Source organism: Pleurodeles waltl, chromosome 1_2, assembly GCF_031143425.1.
Source record: "Pleurodeles waltl isolate 20211129_DDA chromosome 1_2, aPleWal1.hap1.20221129, whole genome shotgun sequence".
Taxonomy (NCBI): domain Eukaryota; kingdom Metazoa; phylum Chordata; class Amphibia; order Caudata; family Salamandridae; genus Pleurodeles; species Pleurodeles waltl.
In genome coordinates, this window is record NC_090437.1 from 1,238,915,379 (window position 1) to 1,238,936,839 (window position 21,461).

The 21,461-nt window shown below is 44.9% G+C and overlaps 1 protein-coding gene across 1 annotated transcript in view; it reads left to right on the forward strand.

The window, feature by feature from the left end:
* The window catches only part of RPIA (ribose 5-phosphate isomerase A), a 145,098-nt gene that overhangs the window by 28,265 nt on the left and 95,372 nt on the right, over positions 1-21,461 (forward strand). The window contains exons 2-3 of the mRNA XM_069204603.1: positions 2,064-2,124; positions 20,337-20,392. Of these exons, the coding sequence (XP_069060704.1) occupies positions 2,064-2,124; positions 20,337-20,392 (117 nt within the window). The remainder of the gene's footprint in view (positions 1-2,063; positions 2,125-20,336; positions 20,393-21,461) is intronic.

Below are 21,461 nucleotides of genomic sequence, written 5' to 3' on the forward strand. Positions count from 1 at the left end.
ATGGCTTTGTTTTGTTAAATAGATGTAGAAAAGGATAGAGCAGGGTTATAAAGCATTATATGATGCTTATTCACCTTAAAGGAATTTAGCAGGTTGAGAATTTTCTTGTGTTTGGTCATTCAACTAACCCAACCAAAACTGTAGTAATATGATCTACTATACTATATAATTATGTAATTGTTGCTTATGACCAGTACGTTGGATGGACTCGTATGCAGGGGTAACTTGACCCAAAATTGCTTGGATACCCATCTGAACACCATGGCACTGGAGACGTTTGATCACTTGAACCTCAACAAATTATCACCTTGTCCTGTTAGGGTCATACCTCAGTGCCCCCGATAAGTAGTTGCAAGCAACTCTCCATGTTAATCACAGCGTAGCCCATACTAATCTCCTCTTACCACATTCCACTTTTACACACACAGTCAATAGTGGCAGAGCAGCTTGTCACTTTTTGCATGGGTTCTACTAGGCCAACCAGTTGTGATCTGGCTTATAACCCCCAACGCCTTGTGGTGCGTGACGGGTACTTAACAATTTTCTCCTAAAAGTTGCTGCTATCCCAACCTCCTCTACCAGTCTAATTCATATAGTTTTCTCTTCATTTATGGGGCATTCTGTTTTTTTGGGAGTAATCATTCTCGAGTACTATGATTGTATTTTTTGCAGCAGGTAGCCTTGAATGGAAGAATGACTATCCAGATGTTCATGACTGCATGACCATAATGCCACTAGCCAGGGCCACTGGAATAAGTGAAATTCGGAAGGGGAGGGCCAAATTATGCAGCAGGGTGCAGTAAATTATGCAGCCAAAAAAGGCAGATTACGCGGTGTAAAGTGGCACATTTTCTAATAGTATTACTTCATTACTTTGTCATTTCTACACTTGTTAACACTGTCTGGTCATTGGTTATAACTCAAGAGTACCAGTTTAATATTCAAATACAGCAATGAGCACCAGAAAGGTAAACATTCAACTTTTGCAAAGGGACTTCCACTGCGTCGCACCACATGCTGCTGCTGCGTTTCCAGTAACTTTTGAACCAGTTGAGCTAGAAAAAATATATTTTTCTGGTAAAATCTGCCGATTATGCAGCAAAGGATGGATTATATTGCAAATGCGGCAAATCCTTAGCTATGCAAAAACGTTGAAGACGCACATTTTTATAATTCCAGTTGGCCCTGCCCGTAACCGAACATGACATCCCATGTTTACTTTACCATAGAGGGTTAGTAGTTCTTGACACGTCAGTTTGGTTTTGACCTGTCTTTAAAGCAGTAATTCTCTTCTCCCCTATGAGGGGATAATGTGCTCTTAGAATCACAATAGGGTTTATCTCACTCCGAACTGAATACAGCAGTGCACCTATTATCACTTTTTACAACTCGGAGAGAACACTTTAATACATTGAAAAAAGCATCTCCTATAAATTAAAAGTGTGCTCTGTTCATTGAATTTCTTTAAAAAATAAAAATACTGTTGCAAATAGTGGTTTCAATATTGAGAAATAGACATTGACACGTTTGTGTGCAACACATTTGTAAGCAAGAACCACACATCCCTGAAAGTTAACGAAACAAAGCAACATTTATTTTTGCCGTCTCAATTTTGTAAATAATTTTGTTCCGGTATCTTGGCTTAATTGTGTGCTGAGTCAAAACGAATCCGAGGACAGTAGTGGGTCACTACACATTGCTTATTACATCAAAATAATATATTTTTGAAATAGTTTAAGTAGTCGATAACCTAGCATCACCCACCCTATGCCTGGAGGGGTGAAATGTAGGGGTGATGTGGTTGTAGTGTGTGTTTATGGAGTGCAATACCTCAAACATGGGTCTCTTCCATGGGAATTTAGTGCTCCTGGTGCCTTCCGGGCTCTTCCTTCCTTTTTTATGCGTTTTAATGTTTACAGTGTTAAGGTCTCACTTAACAGCTTTTTTTTTTTTTTTTTTTTTTTTTAAAGTGAAGTGTTGCATATCTCTCGAATGGGGAAGGGCGTTTTTTAAGGGTGAACAAACTAAAAAGAATTTAACAACTTCTCATTTGTATTTCACAGAATAATCAAGCCCTCGGTATTGGAAGTGGGTCTACTATTGTCCATGCTGTTAACAGGCTAGGTGAGTAATTGTGTTTTGGTCTATTTGATAACTGAGGTGTTCTTCATTTTTTCTTTAAAAAAAATAAAAAATTAATAAGAATTGTTGGGACAACATTAAGTCCCATCTTGTGTTTTAAATTTTGCAGTCGGGGTACAATGAAGAGTGGAACTTTAGCTCTGAAGCCCCCCAGTGTAAAAGAAGATGACTTCCTTAAACTGGCACCATCTTCTTTCCATGAAAAGCTCCTCCCTTTCTTTTTTTCGTTACACTGTGATTTGCATGTTAACAGGTTACCTGTGCTGTTAGTTTAAACAAAGCCTCATAAAGGTCACTGCTTGCATAATTGTTTCAACCTTCTTACCATCTTTTCACAGTAGAGACGGAAAGCCTCTATGGTTGTAGATGACTACAGACACGTTTATTTGCATTTGAGCACCCAACCCTTTAGCGTACAAAAGATGTTTGTGTATGGATGAATGCATTATAAAGAATGCAAAGAGCTACAAAGCCTAAAGTAATCTGGTCTGGTCTGGTCTGGTCTGGTTCATTGAATCTGTGACAAATATTGTATTACAATGTGAGTAAATGCACAGAAAAAAAAATATTTTGTTCATTTGAAGGTGCTTGAGAAACTGAGTGGATGTTTGATTAACCACTTGATCAGAGATAAAGTTCAGGTATAATGGAGTGAGGTGAAAGATGGAGTTCAAAGTTAAGACTCAATGACAGGGATTTAAAAAAAAAAAATCTTTAAGGTTGAAAGGGACAGATGAACCGTACTAGCAGTTCATTTGTTTAACCGTTTTGTCATTATTGGTATTCTCAAAATCTAGGATTGCTACTGGATTGCATTGTTTGTATGGGAAATAAAATATTATGAGCTCTAGAACAGGGGAACTTCATGTGTATTATCTTTGATGGAAATGGGTTTTAGAAAAGGTCAATATAATTTTACCATGAATGAGTCAGCACTATGACTTGATAACTGAACCTTGGGTATGTTGAAAGTATTTTTGTTTTAACAAGTGAGATGTTATTAAAATCTTTTTTTAATGTTGGAAGTTTTAGTACAGTATGTTTAATCCTAAATAAAAAAAATTGAAACTATAAGCAGGTGGACCAGACCACCTTCTTAGAATAAAATACTTTGTGGCTAAGCCACTAACGTGTTGTATGAAGAAGGTGATGCTAGTATATGTGTCTATATGTGTAGCACGTGTCTCGCTTTAATGTACGGTAACCCACTACATAGGGCATGAGGCAAAAGATATGCAATTAAGTTTACCTGAAGCAGCGATGTGGAATTCCTATCGCCCAACGCCCGGGACATATTGTTTGGGGCCAAGGACAACAAGTTTTCATGTTTATTTTGTCCGTGGGACAAGTAGGCTCAACCCCCTGCTGCACAAACCCTTTGGTTGTCAGTTTACAGAGAAGGGACTGTCTTCAGTTGAGGTAATATGTGTGGACATAAGTTAATGGTGTTTGGACTTGTATTTATGGTTCATTATTAAAAAGCCTTTATTATTAGGGTGAGTGCTTTAAAAAAAAAAAAAAAAGTTTTAAGATTAAACTGCACTACTGACAGTGGTTCCAGTAAAAAAAAAAGAGAAAAAAAAAGTATACATACATTTGAAAAGTTAGACAATATATATATATATATATTTTTTAAATATATATTTATTAACATTTTGTTGTCTAATAAAACATTGTTACAATTGCAGAATCACTTAGTATGCATTACATTTGTACACCACAATTTTAACATCACCCCTGTATCTGTTGTTGATTGTACTAACTCATAGTCAGCTTAATTGTTTTATTCCTTTTATACAAGCATTACACTGGAAGTTCAACTTTCCTATGGGATGTTCTGTGATCTGGGTGCTATGATTCTGTGTAATTCTAGGAGTCATGCAACCTGGTTGGTGTCTATTCAACAGTTATTAACTCAAACTAAAAACTAGATGGTTCTGTGGGGGGTGGTGGTTGTTGATGTAGGGGCTGGCTGTGTCTTTTTCCCTTCTCTCTCTTCAGGAATGTATATGGTATTAGTACTACTAGCCTTGGGCTGGTTTCGTAGGGGTGGGTTTCTCTTATGTCTAATTTGTCTATAACTCAATGTCTGAACTCTGTTCATTGGTGGCTCGTCCCTTATTCTGTTCCCGTCTCCTTGTTACCCAGTCTATCTGCATTTTGGTGAGTGTGGCAACGTCCGTTTATTCTCATTATTTACCCAGTTTCCCCTTCTGTCGCTGTGTCTACGTCAGCATCCGCGTCTGTAGCCCTTACTATGTCGTTCCACCCTGTGCAACAGGGTGGCGTCGTAGACCTTTCCCCTCCTCGCTCTTAAGGACCTGGAGTTCAGCCCTAGCCCGCACTGCAACATCTTGTCTCCATCTGACCTGGGGGGGGGGGCGAAGCTGTGCATTCCAGTTCTTCGCGATTTGTCTCCTGTACAAGGCCAAGGCCAGGTTCATGAATCGGATCTCGGTCCTTCCCTGTGGCAGTTCATCCCCATAGCCCAGCAAGCACACGTTGGGGGTCGGGATCAAGTTCACACTTAGTAGTCTGGACAGGTCAGAAATCACTTCGCCCCATCCCTGCTGAATCTCACGGCAGGACCATACCATGTGGTCAAAGTTTGCGTCTGTGTTTTTACATCTGGGACACTTCCTAGGGTCTCCCCCATAAATTACTATTCATCGGTGTGGGGTAAGGTACGTTCTATGTAAGTAGTTGTATTGTATATACCGCAACCTTGTGCTGCGGGCAACATTCCGGGGATAAGCCAGGGCCCTATTCCACTCCGCATCTGTCAGTTCCCTGCCAGCTGTCCTCCCCCCATCTCTCTCTCAGTGGTCCCAGGGAGTCTAGTGCATCTTCAATTTGAGCGCGGTATAATTTAGTGATCAAATGGGACTCTTCGCCCGATGTCAGTAGGAGATGTAATATTCTATGGGTGGGGGGTTCTGCATTGACAGTGGTTCAGTGCGTTTTCAGCATGTGTATTAACCACGACATGGTTAGCAAAGGATCTCAGTAGTCCCTCATGGAATAGGTCTCCAACTGTTTCTATTCCAGCTCTCCTCCAGGAACCAATACCTGGGTCTCCCAAACTCCTCCCTTCAGTTTCAGTCACAAGAGCCGCCAGGGGCAAGGCTGGGGAGTACGGGGGACCCACTCCTACCCTTTTTGCGCATCTTTTCCAACATGCCAGTGCCACTCTTGTTATCTGACTGTGTATGTGAGGGGTAAGTTTCCTACATGTCAACCGCGCGGCGAACCGGTTAATGTCCTCGGCCGCTGTTTCGCTGAATCTCTCCAATTGGCCCCTGCCTATAAGCCACCTGGCTACCCACTGCAGCTGTGAGGCCAAGTAATAGGCTTCGAAGTCAGGGGCTCCCAATCCTCCTTGATGGGCTGGTCTGCGTAATATCGAGAGCGATGTGCGTCTCCGGCCATCATCCCATATAAGCTCCCTGAGTAGGACATCAAGCTCCCGGAACCATGCTGTCGGGATCAGAAGGGGTAGGTTGGTGAAGTAATATAGGAGGCGGGGTAGCATGATCATTTTAGATATTGCTATTCTGGCCATTATCGTTAGTTTTAGTGATCGCCAGAACCCAACTGAGGACTTCAGTGATCGTAGCGCCTTACCCAGGTTACCCTTGCGCAGATCTGTCTTGTCATGAAACACCTGTATTCCCAAGTATTTGAATGTTCGTGGGGCCCAAATCAAGTCCTCGGGGCAAGCTGTCGGCTGTTCGCCACACGGGGACAGGGGGAACACATATGTTTTGCCACGGTTAAGGTGTAATCCAGAGATGTTCCCATAATGTTCCAGCACTCCCAGGGCCCACGGGAGGTCTTCCTCTCCGTCCCGGAGATATAAAAGTATATCGTCCGCATATAGCGAGATTATATGTTCTTGGCGCCCCCATTCTACTCCTCTACCCGCACCATCCCGTCGCATCTGGGACGCCAGCGGCTCGATGGCCAGGGCAAACAACAGCGGGGACAATGGGCAGCCCTGTCTGGTTCCTCTATAAATTGGGTAAGTGTCAGATATTGTCTTGCCTGTTCTTACTCTCGCTAGCGGAGACGTGTATAATAGGTCAACCCATCTAACCCAATCCTCACCCATTCACTGCTCTTAGGTAGTCCCATCTGATAGAGTCAAACGCTTTCTCAAAATCTACCGCTAGCAACACCTCCGTTGCGGGTCTCACGTTACTAGGCATATTCAGGATCGCAAATAGGCGCCTCAGATTCAGAGAGGTGTTACGGTTCGGGACAAAACCATTCTGATCTTCATGTACAAGAGTTGGTACATGGTCAAGCAGCCGGTTAGCCAGGATCTTACTTAGTATTTTGAAATCACTGTTTAGCATTGACAGGGGGCGGAAGTCAGTCACTGATGGTTGTTTTGATTTGGTCTTAGGGAGCGGAATCACTAGCGCCTCTCTCATGGTGCCCGGCATTATTCCGATTCGTAGCGCTTCTGAGTATAACTCTACCAGCTGGGGAGCTAGTTGTTTCTCAAATTTCTTGTAGAAATCCATGGGGAGGCCATCTTCCCAGTGGTCTTCACAGGGGCCAGTTGCGCTATGGCTTCGCTAACCTCCAACAGTGTTACTGGACATCCCAAGCAAGCCCTATCTTCAGCCGTCAGGATTGGCACGGGTATCTGCCGTAAGTAATTATCAAAGACTTCTGTGCTAATTTCCTCCGGTTTCGCATAGAGATAGGTGTAGTATTCTTTGAAGGCGTTATTCACTGTACATGGTCCACTTCTGCCTATCCCTTCCTTATCTAGTATATTCGTTATGGGCTCGGTCTCTCCCCCGGGTCTTACCAACCATGCTAGCATTTTCCCAGACCTACCCTCTTCTGACTGTAAGGAGGCGAAATATTTTTGTGTATGGTGGCATCTGAGTTGTTCTTTGGTCTGTGAGTGTTCCTATCTTGCCTGATTGTACTCTTCATTCCCTGTTGTGTCCGCCCCCTGTCTCAGTTCCTTCTCATGTATTATCTTCTCTAGTCTGGTCAGTTCTCTTTCGAGTGTTCGACAAATTCCGACCGATTGTCCCATACAAAAACCCCTTGTTACCACCTTAAGGGCGTCCCATTCGGTTGCTCTAGTGGCAGTGGATCCGTTGTTAGTTTGATTGTGGTCAGTCAGGTGCTGCCTCAGGGTGTCTCTATATGTTGGGTCTTCAAGCGCCGACGGAGTTAGTCTCCACGTCGGTATGGGGGCCTAACCTCTGTCGCTCTCCATGTTACTAGCAGGGGATTATGGTCGGATAATGTGCGACTTAAATATTCTGAGTGGGTCATCCCCCACATAAGGTGTGCTGTACATCCCACCCTGTCAATTCTGGTATGGAGTCAGTGGAGACCCGAGTAGAATGAGTAGTCCCTATCATGCAGATGGTGTTCCCGCCAGACATCCAATAGTCCCCATAAGTTCAACCATTCACTGAGCTTCCCAGCTATCTTACTTGTCATTGCACCCTGCAGCGGAGGGGTATATCTATCCAGGTCTATATCTAGTATACTATTGAAGTCCCCTCCGATCAGGAGCTCTCCTCTCCTTTGACGGGTGAGGTGGCTCGAGAGTTTTGTTAGGAAGGGGATCTGGTCCTGGTTAGGGGCATACATGCAGCATAGAACTATCGGTATACCGTGCAATCTACCCTCCAGAATCACAAACCTCCCCTCCCGGTCTATGTTGGAGGCTTCAATCTCTAGCGGGACTCCTGCTCGAACCCAGATCATTACTCCTCTCGCAAATGCTGAGTACTCTGTTGCATACACCCGCCCCCTCCATCTCCGTCTCAGTCTCTCGGGTTCCCCTATTGCCAGGTGGGTCTCCTGCAACATTGCCACCTGTATATTCCTCCTTTTTAAGTAAGCCAGTATTTTGTGTCGTTTATTCGGTGACCCCATCCCCCTAACGTTCCACGGTAAGAAGTTGTACTCTGCCATTTTGGAGTTTTGCTAGTTTATGCCGGTTGCACTTTACCCCTTTTACTTTCAGCTCTCCCCTGTTCAGTAATGGAGTACCACTATTTTCAAACCATTCACCACCCCTTGCCATCTTAACTCGTAACTGTTTCTCCCAACTCCCCCTCCCCAGGGCACCTCTCAAACAGTAGGCTGCCCATAACTGACAAACCTGTGCAACAGTGCAACTTGTGTCAACTGTTGGTTGCTGTTCTCGCCAGCCTACTTGTACAGGCGAGATTCTAGTAGGGGGGTGGCCCTGCACGAAGGGGCCTCTCATACATCAAGATCAGCCGCCCCGGGGTTGTCCAAAAAAAGCCTTGGCGGTCACAGTTCGTCTGCAGTCTGTAGGGTCACTATTGGTGCTCGTTCGTAGCTGTTCGAGCCCACTGCCGACGACATCACGGTCTCGTCTGACTCTCCTCCAGAGCATTCCAGAGGGGACCCTTCTCCACTCATACAGGCCGCTGCCTCCAATGCCGCTCTTCTGCCACTCTCTTTTTGTTTTCGGGAGGGTGCCCTCCGGTGGCGACTTCGGTTACGTGTCCCCCGGGTGGGTCGAAGTTATCCTCTCCCAAGTGGTCCTCCCCTCACCTGTCGCTCCATCTGTACCCCACGGGCTTCCAGTAATTCCCATGCCTCCTCAGGAGACTGAGGAAATGAAGTTTTACCGTCTAGTATTACCTTCAGTTTGGCTGGGTATAACAGTGAGTATTGAATGCCTTCATTCCTTAGGGCCCTTTTGACTGCGATATAAGATGCTCGTTTATTTTGTACTTCTACAGTAAAATCCGGAAAGAGTGTGACTTCGCCATTTGCCACCTTGAACGGGCCTTCCTCTCGTGCTCTTTGCAGTAGTATGTCCCGGTCTCTGTAGTGTAGTAATCTTGCGATCACCACCCGTGGGGGCCTGCCCGGAGCCAAGGGTCTCGAGGGTACCCGGTGTGCCCTTTCCAGAGTATAGAAGGGGGTCAGGCCATCCGGCGCCACTACAGTGCTCAGCCATTTATCGAGGAATTTTACCATATTCGATCCCTCGGTCCCCTCCGGGAGTCCCACCACACGCACATTATTCCGACGACTTCTCCCCTCTGCGTCCTCTGCTCTTTGCTCTAGGCGTGTCATTCTGTCCCTGAGGTGCGTCATTTCAGCTTGCAGGTCTTTTTGTTTTGGTGCGATGTCGGCCAACGTGGTTTCTGTTTCTTTCACTCTGTCTGACAACTTGTGGTGGTCGGCCCTCAGGAGGCCCAGCTCAACTGCAACCTGATTGATGTCGTGTTGGAGTGTCAATTTGGTATCTTCAATCGCGCCAAGGATTTTATCTAGGGTGTCCTGCATTTGGGTCTGCGGTGGGCTCTGCGCATCTCCCCCTCCACGACTGGGAGCCGCCGCGCCGTCCATATCTCTGGTCTTCTGGCGGTTCTTGGGGGACATTTGGCGTGTGGGTGCATGCCCCACCAGGGGACGAACCAGAGACCAGCTCAATAGGTCCTAGTCCAAGCGCTATCCAGGGCCCCTATGGCTCCCAGGCTCGATCCCAGTGGCATCAGAGTCCGTGTTCTCGCTCTCCAGTTCACCAGAGGCCTAGGGACGCACCCGGCCAGCCCGAGGTGGTATCACCAACTCGTTTGCAGCAATCTCTGCCCCGGGGCTTGATACGGGTCACATAAACAAGGCTCATGTTACAGGACACTGTCCAGTGGGTCTTTTGCAAGGGTGCACAGGACCATGCCACCTGTTTCCAACGAGTCACCACGTAGCGCCATGCCACTATACCTTCCTCTTGGATCAGGGGGTTGACCGTCACAATTCAGTTCCCCGTGTTTCGTCCGCACCGGGGAGGGTCCGGGCACCCCCACCCCCGGGATGTCGTTGGGCCTGTTACGATGCCTCTCCTCTTAGGGTCCGCCAAGTAGGGCCCGGCCTCCAGTCAGCCCCACCGCTCCCACTCGGCGCCGCCTCAGGTCCTACTGCAAGATAGGTGGTTCCTCCTGTTTGCCTTCCGCTCCCCGGTCCGCGCCCAGCGTTCTCCTCCACCAGGGGGGGGCAAACCTGCTTCGCGTTCGCCGCGGCAGGGGCCCAGTTCTCCTCTAGGCCCCTCCGCCTCGGTCCCCAAAATTGCCTCGCGGGCCAGAGCAGCACGCCCCTTCAAGTCCCGCTCGCGGAGCCGCAAGGGCCACGATCCCGCCAGCCCCGCCCCGCTCACCAGCGGTTCCCGCGCGGGCACCTCACTCGCCGTCGGGCCCCGGGAGGGCGGGGGGGTCACCTCAGGCTCCGGCTCCGGTCCAGGATGCCCCTCCGAGGCATCGCACAGCCGCAGTGGCGGGCGTGTACCAGTCCTCCCTAGGGCGCTGTCCGCGAGGACAGCGTGGCGGCAGGTCCGAAGGCCCAGGAGTCATTCGGAGGCAGGCAATGTCCCCAGGAGCGCTCGTCTCGGGGTCAGGTGATGCCCAGCACCCTCACTTGGGTCCCTGCTTCTTTCCGGGCTTAGACTGCCCCGGGGACGGTATAAATGAAGGATAAAGTTCTGGCCCCTCCGGAGCAGCAGAATTAGGCATGCGCCATTTTCGACCGCTTGGCCACGCCCCCGAAAAGTTTGACAATATGAGGTTAAGTTTAATGCTCCCAGAATGCTCTCTGATTATATGCAAATGTTTGTAGAAGCTTGTAAGCAAGAATGATGATTCTTTGCTTTCAAAATAAAATGTTCAGAAAAAAATGCAGGTAGTAAACGAAAACCTATCACTACTATAACATTTTAGGTGCTATTTCTTTCAAGCGTCATTTAGTAAATGCATACTAGTATTTCCAAAAAAATATTCCTAATGGAAAATCAGTGTAACATTTTCAACAAGATTATGGGAAGCATGAAGATAAACAAGCACTGGCAAAGCCAACCGATCCAACATTTGTTGTGAGTCTTTTGGTTTCGTCAATGCATGTCTTGTTTTGACGTAGCTTTTGTAACACTTTATTGTTGTGGGAGCTGCCACGCCCTCACCGTTGCATTGAACACTGGCAAAAAAACTATTTTATTTGGTCTCAAAAAGCACACATTGCCACTAGTGGTGTAACAAAGTTCCCGTTGTGCAGGAAGACGCTCCAGGGGACCCCCACAGCACCTGCCCTGTGTGGGTCTGGAGGGGGGGGAGGGCTCCATGTCCTTTGCATATGGGCCCCTTCCAGTTTCATTATGCCACTGATTTCCACAGTAGTTCCTGGCACTGAACAAAACTACTTTGTGTCCCAATATTCTCCTTGCGGAACAGCATAATGCTCCCAATATTCTCCTTGCGGAACAGCATAATGCGATCACTCACAGTAAAGCCAGCCGATAGAGAGAGAAATACAATTTTGGTAAAAACAAAATGTGTTGGTCAATGCCAGACCTAATTAGGGACCCAATTCTTAAAGAAAGTCACAAACGTGCACCCATGCTAAATGTCTTTGAATTAGTGGCTTTCATGAATTCACAAAAACTTACAGAATTAGATAAGGAAATCGTAATCTAAGAAAATATCTGTGAACTGTATTTTAGCACTAGCACTTATGCATGTGTAGATTTGCTCATGTGAAAATCTATTGAGCGTTTACAAGTTCACATTGACTCCAACCACTTTTTTTTCCGAATCCTGGAAAAACTTCTACTTCTGCCATTGTCAGGAGTACATTTCCAACCTTTCTCAGTATGGGGAAAGATTAGAGAACAGCTAGTGAACATCCATAAAACATGCAAGTTAGTAGGTTTGCAGACTCAAAGACATTCCAGCCCTGGAACTATTCCATAGTGCTTCCTACAGCCCCTCAGATCTGCCGAAAGGTAGAAAAATAAAGAAATTGCTATAGTAGGGATTAAAATTGAAGATATTCAAGCCCTACTATAGTATTTGCCCTGGCATGATCAGAGAGGCTGTTATCAGAGCTCTCGCAGAATGAGATTGCTGCCATAATTTGTCACCGCACTACATGGCACCAGAGGGACAAGTAGATTTTTTTTACAGGACAAGTAGATTTAAGAAGCAACCTGTCCCCTGGACAAGTAGATATTTTATTAAATTCCACACCCCTGCTGAAGACAGGTTCAAGTAAGTAGTGCTCCTTCAAAAGATGGCCTCTATGTTCCTTGCAAAATTGAAGGAGAGTAGAAGTCCTTCAGATGTTGATGAGGACTTTGTTCCATATCTTGGATGTGTGGAGGACGAAGGCATTCTTTCTGATATTTTCCTTTTGTATTTCTTCTCTTACATTACGACAATGTCCTGTTTCCTGACTTATTTCTGACCTGTAACATGGTTAGTTTCTCTGCTAGGTATGTAGTGGCATTGTTGAACATAACACAGGCATGAATCTGTAACCGCTATGGTTTTTTAGGCATTGGAGCAATGTTTTTGAAGTTCTTCAGACTTTCTGTAACTTTTGAATGACTTTCTGGAGTTCAAGAGTAGATTTGAGAAGATATTTTAGAAAAGCATTGCTTCTATGGAGGTGCAACAGGACCACAGCTTCCACTCTTGTCCTGAAATCTGTTTCAGATAGAAATGGTTTAACTTTTTTCAGTAGGAACTGATACCATGCTGTGTTTATTTTTCACAGTGTTCTCATTCAGCGAAAGGGTTGGGTTAATGCAAAGTGATGTGTTAATTCAGGTTCCTTTCCATTGGCTGTCTGCCGGGGTGAAAATATATGAATTCATGTCACATACCAAACCTCGAACCAAAGGTTGTTTGGTGCTGTTGGTGACAAGGAGGACTTCTGTCTTGATTGGTTTAGCTTGTAAGTATGAGCTTATCATCAAGTTCTGGATTGCTTGATCTCATATACTGAAGATATTTTGATTTAGAGATGAGTGCCATCAGAGTATTGGTGGATCTTGATGCTGTTGTTGGTGTGTACGGATCCAGCAAAGGTTTAATGCCCTCTGCCAGCATTTGTCCTCTGCTGTTGACAGGTATTGATTAACCAAAATCTCATGAAGGAAAGCCTTGCTCTTGTGTACCCTAGCCAGGCTCAATTACTCACTGAGTAGCCTTGTAAGAAGGGCCGGTAGGGGTCAATTGTGGTTGCAAGACATATACACAATTCAAAAAAGCTGAAGAGGAAAAAAAAAAGTCAGATCTCGAACACATAGGAGTTGAACCATAGAGAGCGATAACTTTATTCCGTGATAGGTATGTTCACAAATCTGGACATAATCATTAATGCCAGACTTGTGTGTGGCGGGTTTTTGGAATACAGAATTATGTTCATAGCCTAATATAGATCTTCTAAATAAGTGGAAGTCTGTGTTTTTTCATGCAAAAACATGTAGGTTCATTTACATCAACGGAGGAGGCAAGGCTTAATCAAGCGTTCTTTATGTGATATAATTCTTTATATTGTATTTGATGAGAAGATGTATACCTAAAACCACACAATTACACTTGCATCTGAAAAGATGACCTCTTCAATTCAGTGCTACCAAGAGGCTCAGGCGGCAGGCCCAGACCAGTCAGACCAACCAACCGCCTAATGATTAATCCGCAGTTCTCTCCACTCCCTCAAGATCCGCTGTTTACTCGACACTGTACAACCTCGGCAGCGAAGTGGAAGGGCTAGCCTACAGCCTCATCCCTCCCTGGGCTACTAATCTAATCTAATTTGAGGATTGCCTCCTCAAATTTAGACATATACTGTCTGCGGAACTTGCACAAATGTTTTCCCGCCTACACGCAATTGAACATGCAATTGAACAGGGGTTAAGGGATATTAATTTCAGAAGTATACTGTCTGCCTATTTTCCCCCACCTACACGCAATTAAACATGCAGTTGAACAGGGGTTAAGTGATATTAGGCAAGCGCAGTCATGTGCCCCCCCTGTCCACCAGTCCAAAGGGGGGGACTCATCCAGCATAGAGCTGTTGCCACTGGACTACTTTTTCAAACCACACCACCTGGCTAGACCAGCTGGCCATGCTCAACGTTCTCATCAACGGCTGTATCCACATAGGGCTTTTGTCACCAATAATCCTGTTGGTGCATGGGGTGTATGTGGCTTTGCCCATCTCTAATTGCTTCAACGCCTTGGCAGGGGTTCATTGACACACTGTCCGCGCGTTCTAATAGATGCTTTCCCAGCCATTCGTGAAGGGGGCCTGGTGGCTGTAGATATCAGGTTGGATATTACCAGGGTGTCACTTGGCGCCTGCACTTCCATGGGGTGTGGGAGACCCCCCTCCCACCGACAATTGGGCTACAGAGCAATTCAGGTTATAGGGATGCCACTCCTCAAATGCTATCTGGATAAATAGGGAGTACTACCTCGATGACACTGAAACAGATTGACCATCCACCAAATACAAGGGAAAACAAACATCCTGCTACCAGGCTGTAGTTTGCAAGACCAGTATAGCCTAGCGTCCAACAATAATGAGTGGGGGTCTCTTGCATCATGGTACCGCCCTGATCCAACTATCTTGTGGCTAAGGGTGTGAGTCCCGGGCATATCCCTCTGAGTGACACAGAATTCAACTGCCCTGAGACCTCTATAAAATTACTCTCTTGAAATATTGCTGGGCTTACTTCTAAACTAGACTCTCCTGACTGAGCACAGTTCATCGACACCCATGACCTCTGCCTTTTCCAGGAGACTCAGTGTATCAAGCCAGTACATCAAATGGGTTATTCCAACTTTAGTAAAGTTGCTACAGCCATGGGCAAGGGCAGGCCTTTGGAGAGGTTACGGGGTTTACAATCGGGGTCTGCACAGTGCTCACCTGTAAGGTGGAGAAAATACCCATCACTACCCCTGACAGTTTGTGCATTTCCCTTACATTCCCTCAAGTTTACTTTTTATATTCAAAAGCTATATCTCAGGCCCGGGCACGCAGTAGAGATTCACCAATTTTAGAATCATTTAACTCACATATATTTTGTTCCCCAGTTGGCGTTAGGAAATTTGTGGGAGGGGACTTCAATTGTCATTTTGAACCTTTAGGTAGTAACATTGAGGTAGTAACCCAGGAAGAAGATAAAATCTGGTCCATACCCTTGCTGACCATTCCCCGCCCTTTTAAAAGCTGGTCCCCCTGGTATTACTAATGAATGCCCTAACCCTGAATCAGGGCCTGCATGCAGCCAGCTGTAGAACTGCCTCATATAGGGGGAGGATAGGCACACGTTGAACCACTTCCAGAGTACCAGTCTCATTGATTATATCTTGGTGGATGTGAATGTCTGACCGCATTGTGTGGCTGTGGAGGTATTTTTGATGCAATACAGAGACCACAATGCCTTATTTCACGATGTAGTTATTCATTCTCGTTGTAAAATAACTAGCTCCATTGAACCTTTTGATTGGAGGCTGAGGCTCTTCAATAACATGCACCAAATAAAGTGGAGCAAGATGGGCCGTTCCCAAGAGATGATTGTGGCAATATATACACTTGTAGCATCTAGCTTGCAAGGTTTACTATCCCTTTATGGGTCCTCTGAGTTCATCACCATCCTTAATATTATGCTTGAGGGGCTTGGGAAGCTCTTCTTAGTCGAAACTAAAAGGACTGTTGAGAGGCACAGCTCCCCTTCCTGGTACATTCAAATTTGCAAGGGTGCCAGAGCAGCCCTGATGCTTGCGAACCGGAAACATGATTGGAGTGCGATAAAAGATTGGCGGGTGGTTTATAAAAAATAAAAAAGCTCTTAACCAAGGAAAAATATAGTGGGAGGGTGAGAAGTGGGAAGCCCTGTTGGAGGCGGTACGAATAGGTGATCAGCGTACTTTCTGAAACATCGTCTGTACTGGCTCCCAAGGGGGTCATTGCATAACCAAAACCTCTGTCACCGCAGTGCAATGGGTTGCCCACCTCTGTAGCCTTTACTCTGCAACTGAAGCAGATGATGCCCTTATGATTGTCTGCAACAGTGCCAACAATGACAATAGGTCTGTAGAATGGGAGGAGATCCCTTTTATCACGACCCAGGAGGTGAGATGAGCGATTTTTAAGATCATTCCCAATAAAGCGCCGGGGCCAGACAAAATCCCGGGCGACTTGTTCTCAAGTGAGGTAGACCTATGAAGTACTTTCTTTTATTTGCTTTTTAATGCCGTCCAAAAGGGGGCACCCATCCCTCCCACCTGGCAGGGGCCCGAAATCATTCCACTACATAACAAGCATTGGTAAATGCATTGGGTTTCGCCTATGGGATTAATAATAAGAGGTGTGGGAGCTGCGTATCAGTGCAGGGGTAATGGTGTGAGTGCTCTCTGTGCATTGCGAGTGGTGTATGAATGAAGGTTGATAGGTGTGTAAGCACATGGTGAAAGTGTCTGAATGTATGGAGTTGGATGTGAAATTTAATTCAAGTTAACACCCTGTTACTGATGACTATCAATCACGCACCCAACTTTGTTAAAAATGTATCATTCCTTTATGAGATGAAGGTGGGGGTACCTCTGATGAGGTTGCAGCATGGTGCTCCATAAAATGTATATTTGTTAAATTAATGTAAAGGTCTGTGCTTGTCACCAGAGAGCCAAGAGTTACATTCTGATTAAAGCAGTGGAGATTATTTGGTAGTTTAACACAGACACCTAAACCCCTTTTGGCGCAAGGGACTGTTACCTCACTAAAAAAATAACACACATGACAGCTCTGCTGCTAACTCCTTTGTAATACTTCTGGAAAAATGTGTGTTATCAGAAAGTTTCATGAGATTCTAGTAGAACACAATACAATCTTCAGAGCTCCCTTTACATTTGCAAATGAACCTGTGGCGCGCATTTACACTTCTTTCAGGCAAGCAGTGTTCTGGAAATCAAAAACTGTTTGTCCGTGTGTTAATTATGGGCTGTGTCTGCTCTGTGAAGGGATGTTATCATGTTTTATAAACGCGAACAACGTCTCCACAGTGACTAGCTTGTAAAGAGTGTGAAGTACTGTAAATGAGCATATGGTAAAGTGGTGCCAATCTCGGCTACCCCACTGAAATGCTGTGATCTTAGGCACATTTTGTTTTTCATTATTGCGTATGCTGGCACTTTGATATATATACAATTACGGTCCTCTTCAGCAAGCAAACATTTTTTAAAACAAGTGTGCTGAAACCAACAAATATGTTTTTGAAATCAATCGTCTGCGAAAAAAATAAACATGTATAAAATATGAGTTAAAGTGCAATCATTGGCTGATTTGTACAAAGTGACATCAGAAAAACTGAATAAATCTTGGCTTCTGCACTGAAATGGTGTGATCTTACGCAAATATTTTTTTGATTATCACGTATGTGGGCACTTTGATATATATATATATATATACATTTATGGTTGTCTTCAGCAGGCAAACATTGTTTAAAAGGAGTGTGCTGAAGCCAAAGATTGTTTTTCAGTAAGAGCACACACACTTGGGGCAAGCAAATAGTGTGTGACAGCCAATCGAAACGGAGAAAAAATAAGTGGCAAGTACACGAACCAATGAAAGCAAGGGGGGCCGGGATGTAAGCACCTTTTAAGATTTATATTGAATACAATAGATTTCACAAGCAGTGCAAGTGCTGTGCATGCAACACCTAAAAAGAGTCCCCCCTACCTTGCCATCCAACTACAGACCGATAAGGTTGCTAGACAGCTGACAAAAGCTGCTTAACAGATTTCTTTTGGAATGGGTCCAAGATTGGATGTCTAAAGAAGACATTCTCAGCCCCCTTACAGGCAGGCTTCCAGGAATGCACCAGCACTGTCATCCATGCCTTTAACTTGTCTTTTGGTAAACAGTGACTCTTGAGGGCGGTTGGCTATATGTAGTATTTGTAGACATTCTGCCGGCCTTCGACCTGGTCCTCAGATCTTTGCTGTGGTAAAATGTTGTCAGATACAGGAGTCCCTTCTTATCTCCTGGCTATCATAATAAGGCTGCATGAACACGAATATGCACAGGTGCGACTTGGACAACTAGGTGAGAGGACAGATGAATCCTATGTCACTAGAGGGGTTAGGCAGGGTTGTGTCCTCGCCCCCACTCTTTTCACCCCTTATGTCAATGGACTAGTTGCCCGTTTAAACCAATGCCAGGGTGATCTTCCAAGCCTGGCAGGCATCCGGCTTCATGTCCTAAGGTTTATGGATGATATCCTGCTACTTCCCAAGTCCCCTATGGGGTTGCAGAGCATCTTGGATAGCTTTGACATCTTCTGTAGACGGCTGGAGTTGGAAATAAATGTGGCTAAAATAATAATAGTCTTGGTTTTCAATCCCTGTCGTTCTACCAGACCCTTTCCCAGGCTCAGGGGTGTGCCCGTAGCGACAGTGCACCCTATGGAGTATCTAGGGCTGATCCTTACAGAGCAGTTGGACTGGCGTGATCACATGAATAGGGTCAGGCTCGTATTAGAGCAACATCCTGGGGGGCTGGTTAAAATGCATCGCAGGCCCCATTTTTCTCTGATCCTACAAGTATTACAAATCTACAAACCACAGCCTCATGCTGTTGCCCTCTATGGTGTAGAGCTTTGGGGCGACAAGGACACTGCAGCCCTAACAGTAGCATAAAATCGTTTTTTTTGTTTTTGTTTTTTGTGCCAATTTTTTAAACTCCCCGCTAGTACTCCTTTACTCCCCCTTAGACTCAATATGGGGCTTAGGTCAATTTCTGAAGGGATAGGCATAAGACCAATCCTTTATTTGAGGAGGATTTAGGCCACTCCTGAGCTTCTCTCCTACCATCAGGGGTTGAAAGAAATACTGGGCTACCCTGGTTCCAGCAAAATACAGTAGATCAAGTATGTCAGAGAGACTCTCATAATATCAGGCAACAGGACACTGTGGGATGACCGGTCAATAGCCCTATCTATCAGTAAGCTAACCTCAAGGGGAACTGTGGCCAGGATAGGGGAAGCTTATTGGAGACACAATCTTCCTTTGGGCCCCTGACTGATGTCTTCCTCTTGGTGAAAGTTGTCTTCCTGGTGGAGCGGTTTCTGGATGACGTCGAACCAGTGGCCGCCTGGAAATTCCATCTCCAGTCCCGCCGTGGCACTTTACCCCTTTCTTCTTTTACCCATAGGTGGGCTCGGATAGGTGATCTAGCTAGACTGGCTTGTCCCTTTTTGCCGGGATATGAAGGAAACAGAGGGACATGCCCTGTTCTTCTACTCAGGCTACTCAAAAGGGAGAAGAAGGTGGTTAGTTCTGCTGTGCAGAAATGTAGGAGTTACGAAATATACTGAGGAAATCCAACTATTGAAATATGACACGAGGCAAGTTATTGTTTTTGCTGTTTCACGATATTTGCAATCAAGTGATGAGGATTAAGCAAAAGATGTGCGTGCTAAATACTGCCTTTGTCCCTCAAGAGGCCGGGTACCCCAATTGATCTTGGCCTTATGCTAAGAAAGTACTGGTTGCGCTGATTTTTATCAACATTTTTCTTTATGGCAACTAATTGTCTTATGATTGCATTGTTTGCTTTGAACTTTACTATAGCACTTACACTTTACTGCACTGGGCAGAAAAACTAACATATGTACATCTCTTTTGCCTCATTGTGCTAATGATAGCACTAGTTGTATTTATTTTAACCCAGATTTTATTGTTGGCAACTCATTGTTGTATGATAGCACCACTCGTATCGAATTATATCTCTATTTTACTAATTAGGAATTGACTGATTGGATGCCAGTTGCATGATTGCTTTTTGCACATTTTACTTGTATGTTGCTATCTGTTCTTTTATAGCTCTCAGCCGAAATAAAGATTATAATGATGATGATGATAAAAACAGAGACTGAGCGCAGCAGAAGATCAGTGGCTTAATGTCTAGGTTGTGACGCCCCCTGCCCAGCACCATTTAATCCAGCATTTTCCCTGCACAAAATGTTTCAGCGGGAAGGGTGGCACACACGAAGAGGTGTGGCGATGATGAGAAGGGGGTAAGAACCCTATATTCTGGGATTTCACAGCAGAACAGTGACACACCTGAGAGGTGTGTCGGTGCTGTTCCTATGTGAAATGTTCTCGATGTAATAGTGCCAAACTACTTTCATACCTCCTGTGTAGATACTCATGGTTGATGTGATATGTGAAGTTTTTATTTGGAATGGCAGGGCAGTTTTGAATACTTGTGTTGATTCTCCTGCAGTGTCGACATTGAACTTTGACACTAAATACAACCCATTTAGAAACATGTTGAGTGAAATGTTTTCTGTGGCAAAGAAAACTTGAACTGATATAACATTTTCTTTTTTGTAGCTGAAAGGGTAAAACAAGAAAACCTGAAAGTAGTGTGTGTTCCTACATCTTTTCAGGTAAGACTGGTGACAAAGTGTTTTTCTTTTTTTTGTTTTGTTTATTGTCAAATATATTTTAGGCTGTGCCACCTTGAAAATATATCTGCAACTGGCTTGAATCATTATTTTGTCACTGAAGGCAATCTTTTTCACTGAAGGATTTCATAATGACCTCTTGCACCAGACTTGTGCAAGCAGGCGCTTCAGTTGAGTCAAGCGATCCACTGCGCTATACACAGTCAAGACTTTTCATGCCCTCCTGCCATCTTGGGAAGACCTATCAATCCATGTGTTTTGCAGAGATGCACCTTGGTGGATGTCCAGTTTGATCACTTGCCTCCCAAATAGCCCCTTCATCATTCGGAGGTCACCAAGAATTTTACCTCTCTCCTGCCATTATACAAGGAGCCACAGGCCATTTTCAGCAAAAAACAAATGCAGGCAAGAACAACTTTTACATACGGTGTTAAGAGAAAAAAGTGATGGGTTGAATGTGTGAATTTATCCCAGACACTGGAAATTAACCTGGGTCACATCAGCGTTAATTGATTATTTGGAAACCCGGCTTTCAGACAGGACCCAGCCAAATGCAAATCATTATAGGTCCTGCTCCAATAGGAACAGTCCAGCCTGATTTGCCACATACCCTACAAACACGAACACTAGCAACCCAAGACCGGTTGTGGCCTAATTAGGCCTTGTCAGTCAGATATAGCTTTGGTCAAAGCAGAGGCTAGAAACAGAATCCCTCTGTCCTATAAATCAAATAAATACCACTACATGCTTGGTCTTATGGAAACTACATTACCAAAACATCTCTTCCCTCATCAACATTCCACTCATCACTCTGTACAAGCTTTCAACCACTAAACCAATTACTCAGCTGCTAGCTTTTCTAAAACAATCGACTTGTACAACCTCTAAGTTGACTGTAGTGATGAGATTCTTGGTAACATGAAAGATAAGTAAAGATTGCACATACTATAAAGTTGAAAAAGGGCAACAAGGTCTGCAGTCTACTGAATCCTCACTGGAGTCCACTTGCTTGTTGGAAACCCAAAAGTTAAAGATGCAAAGAGTTACCTTT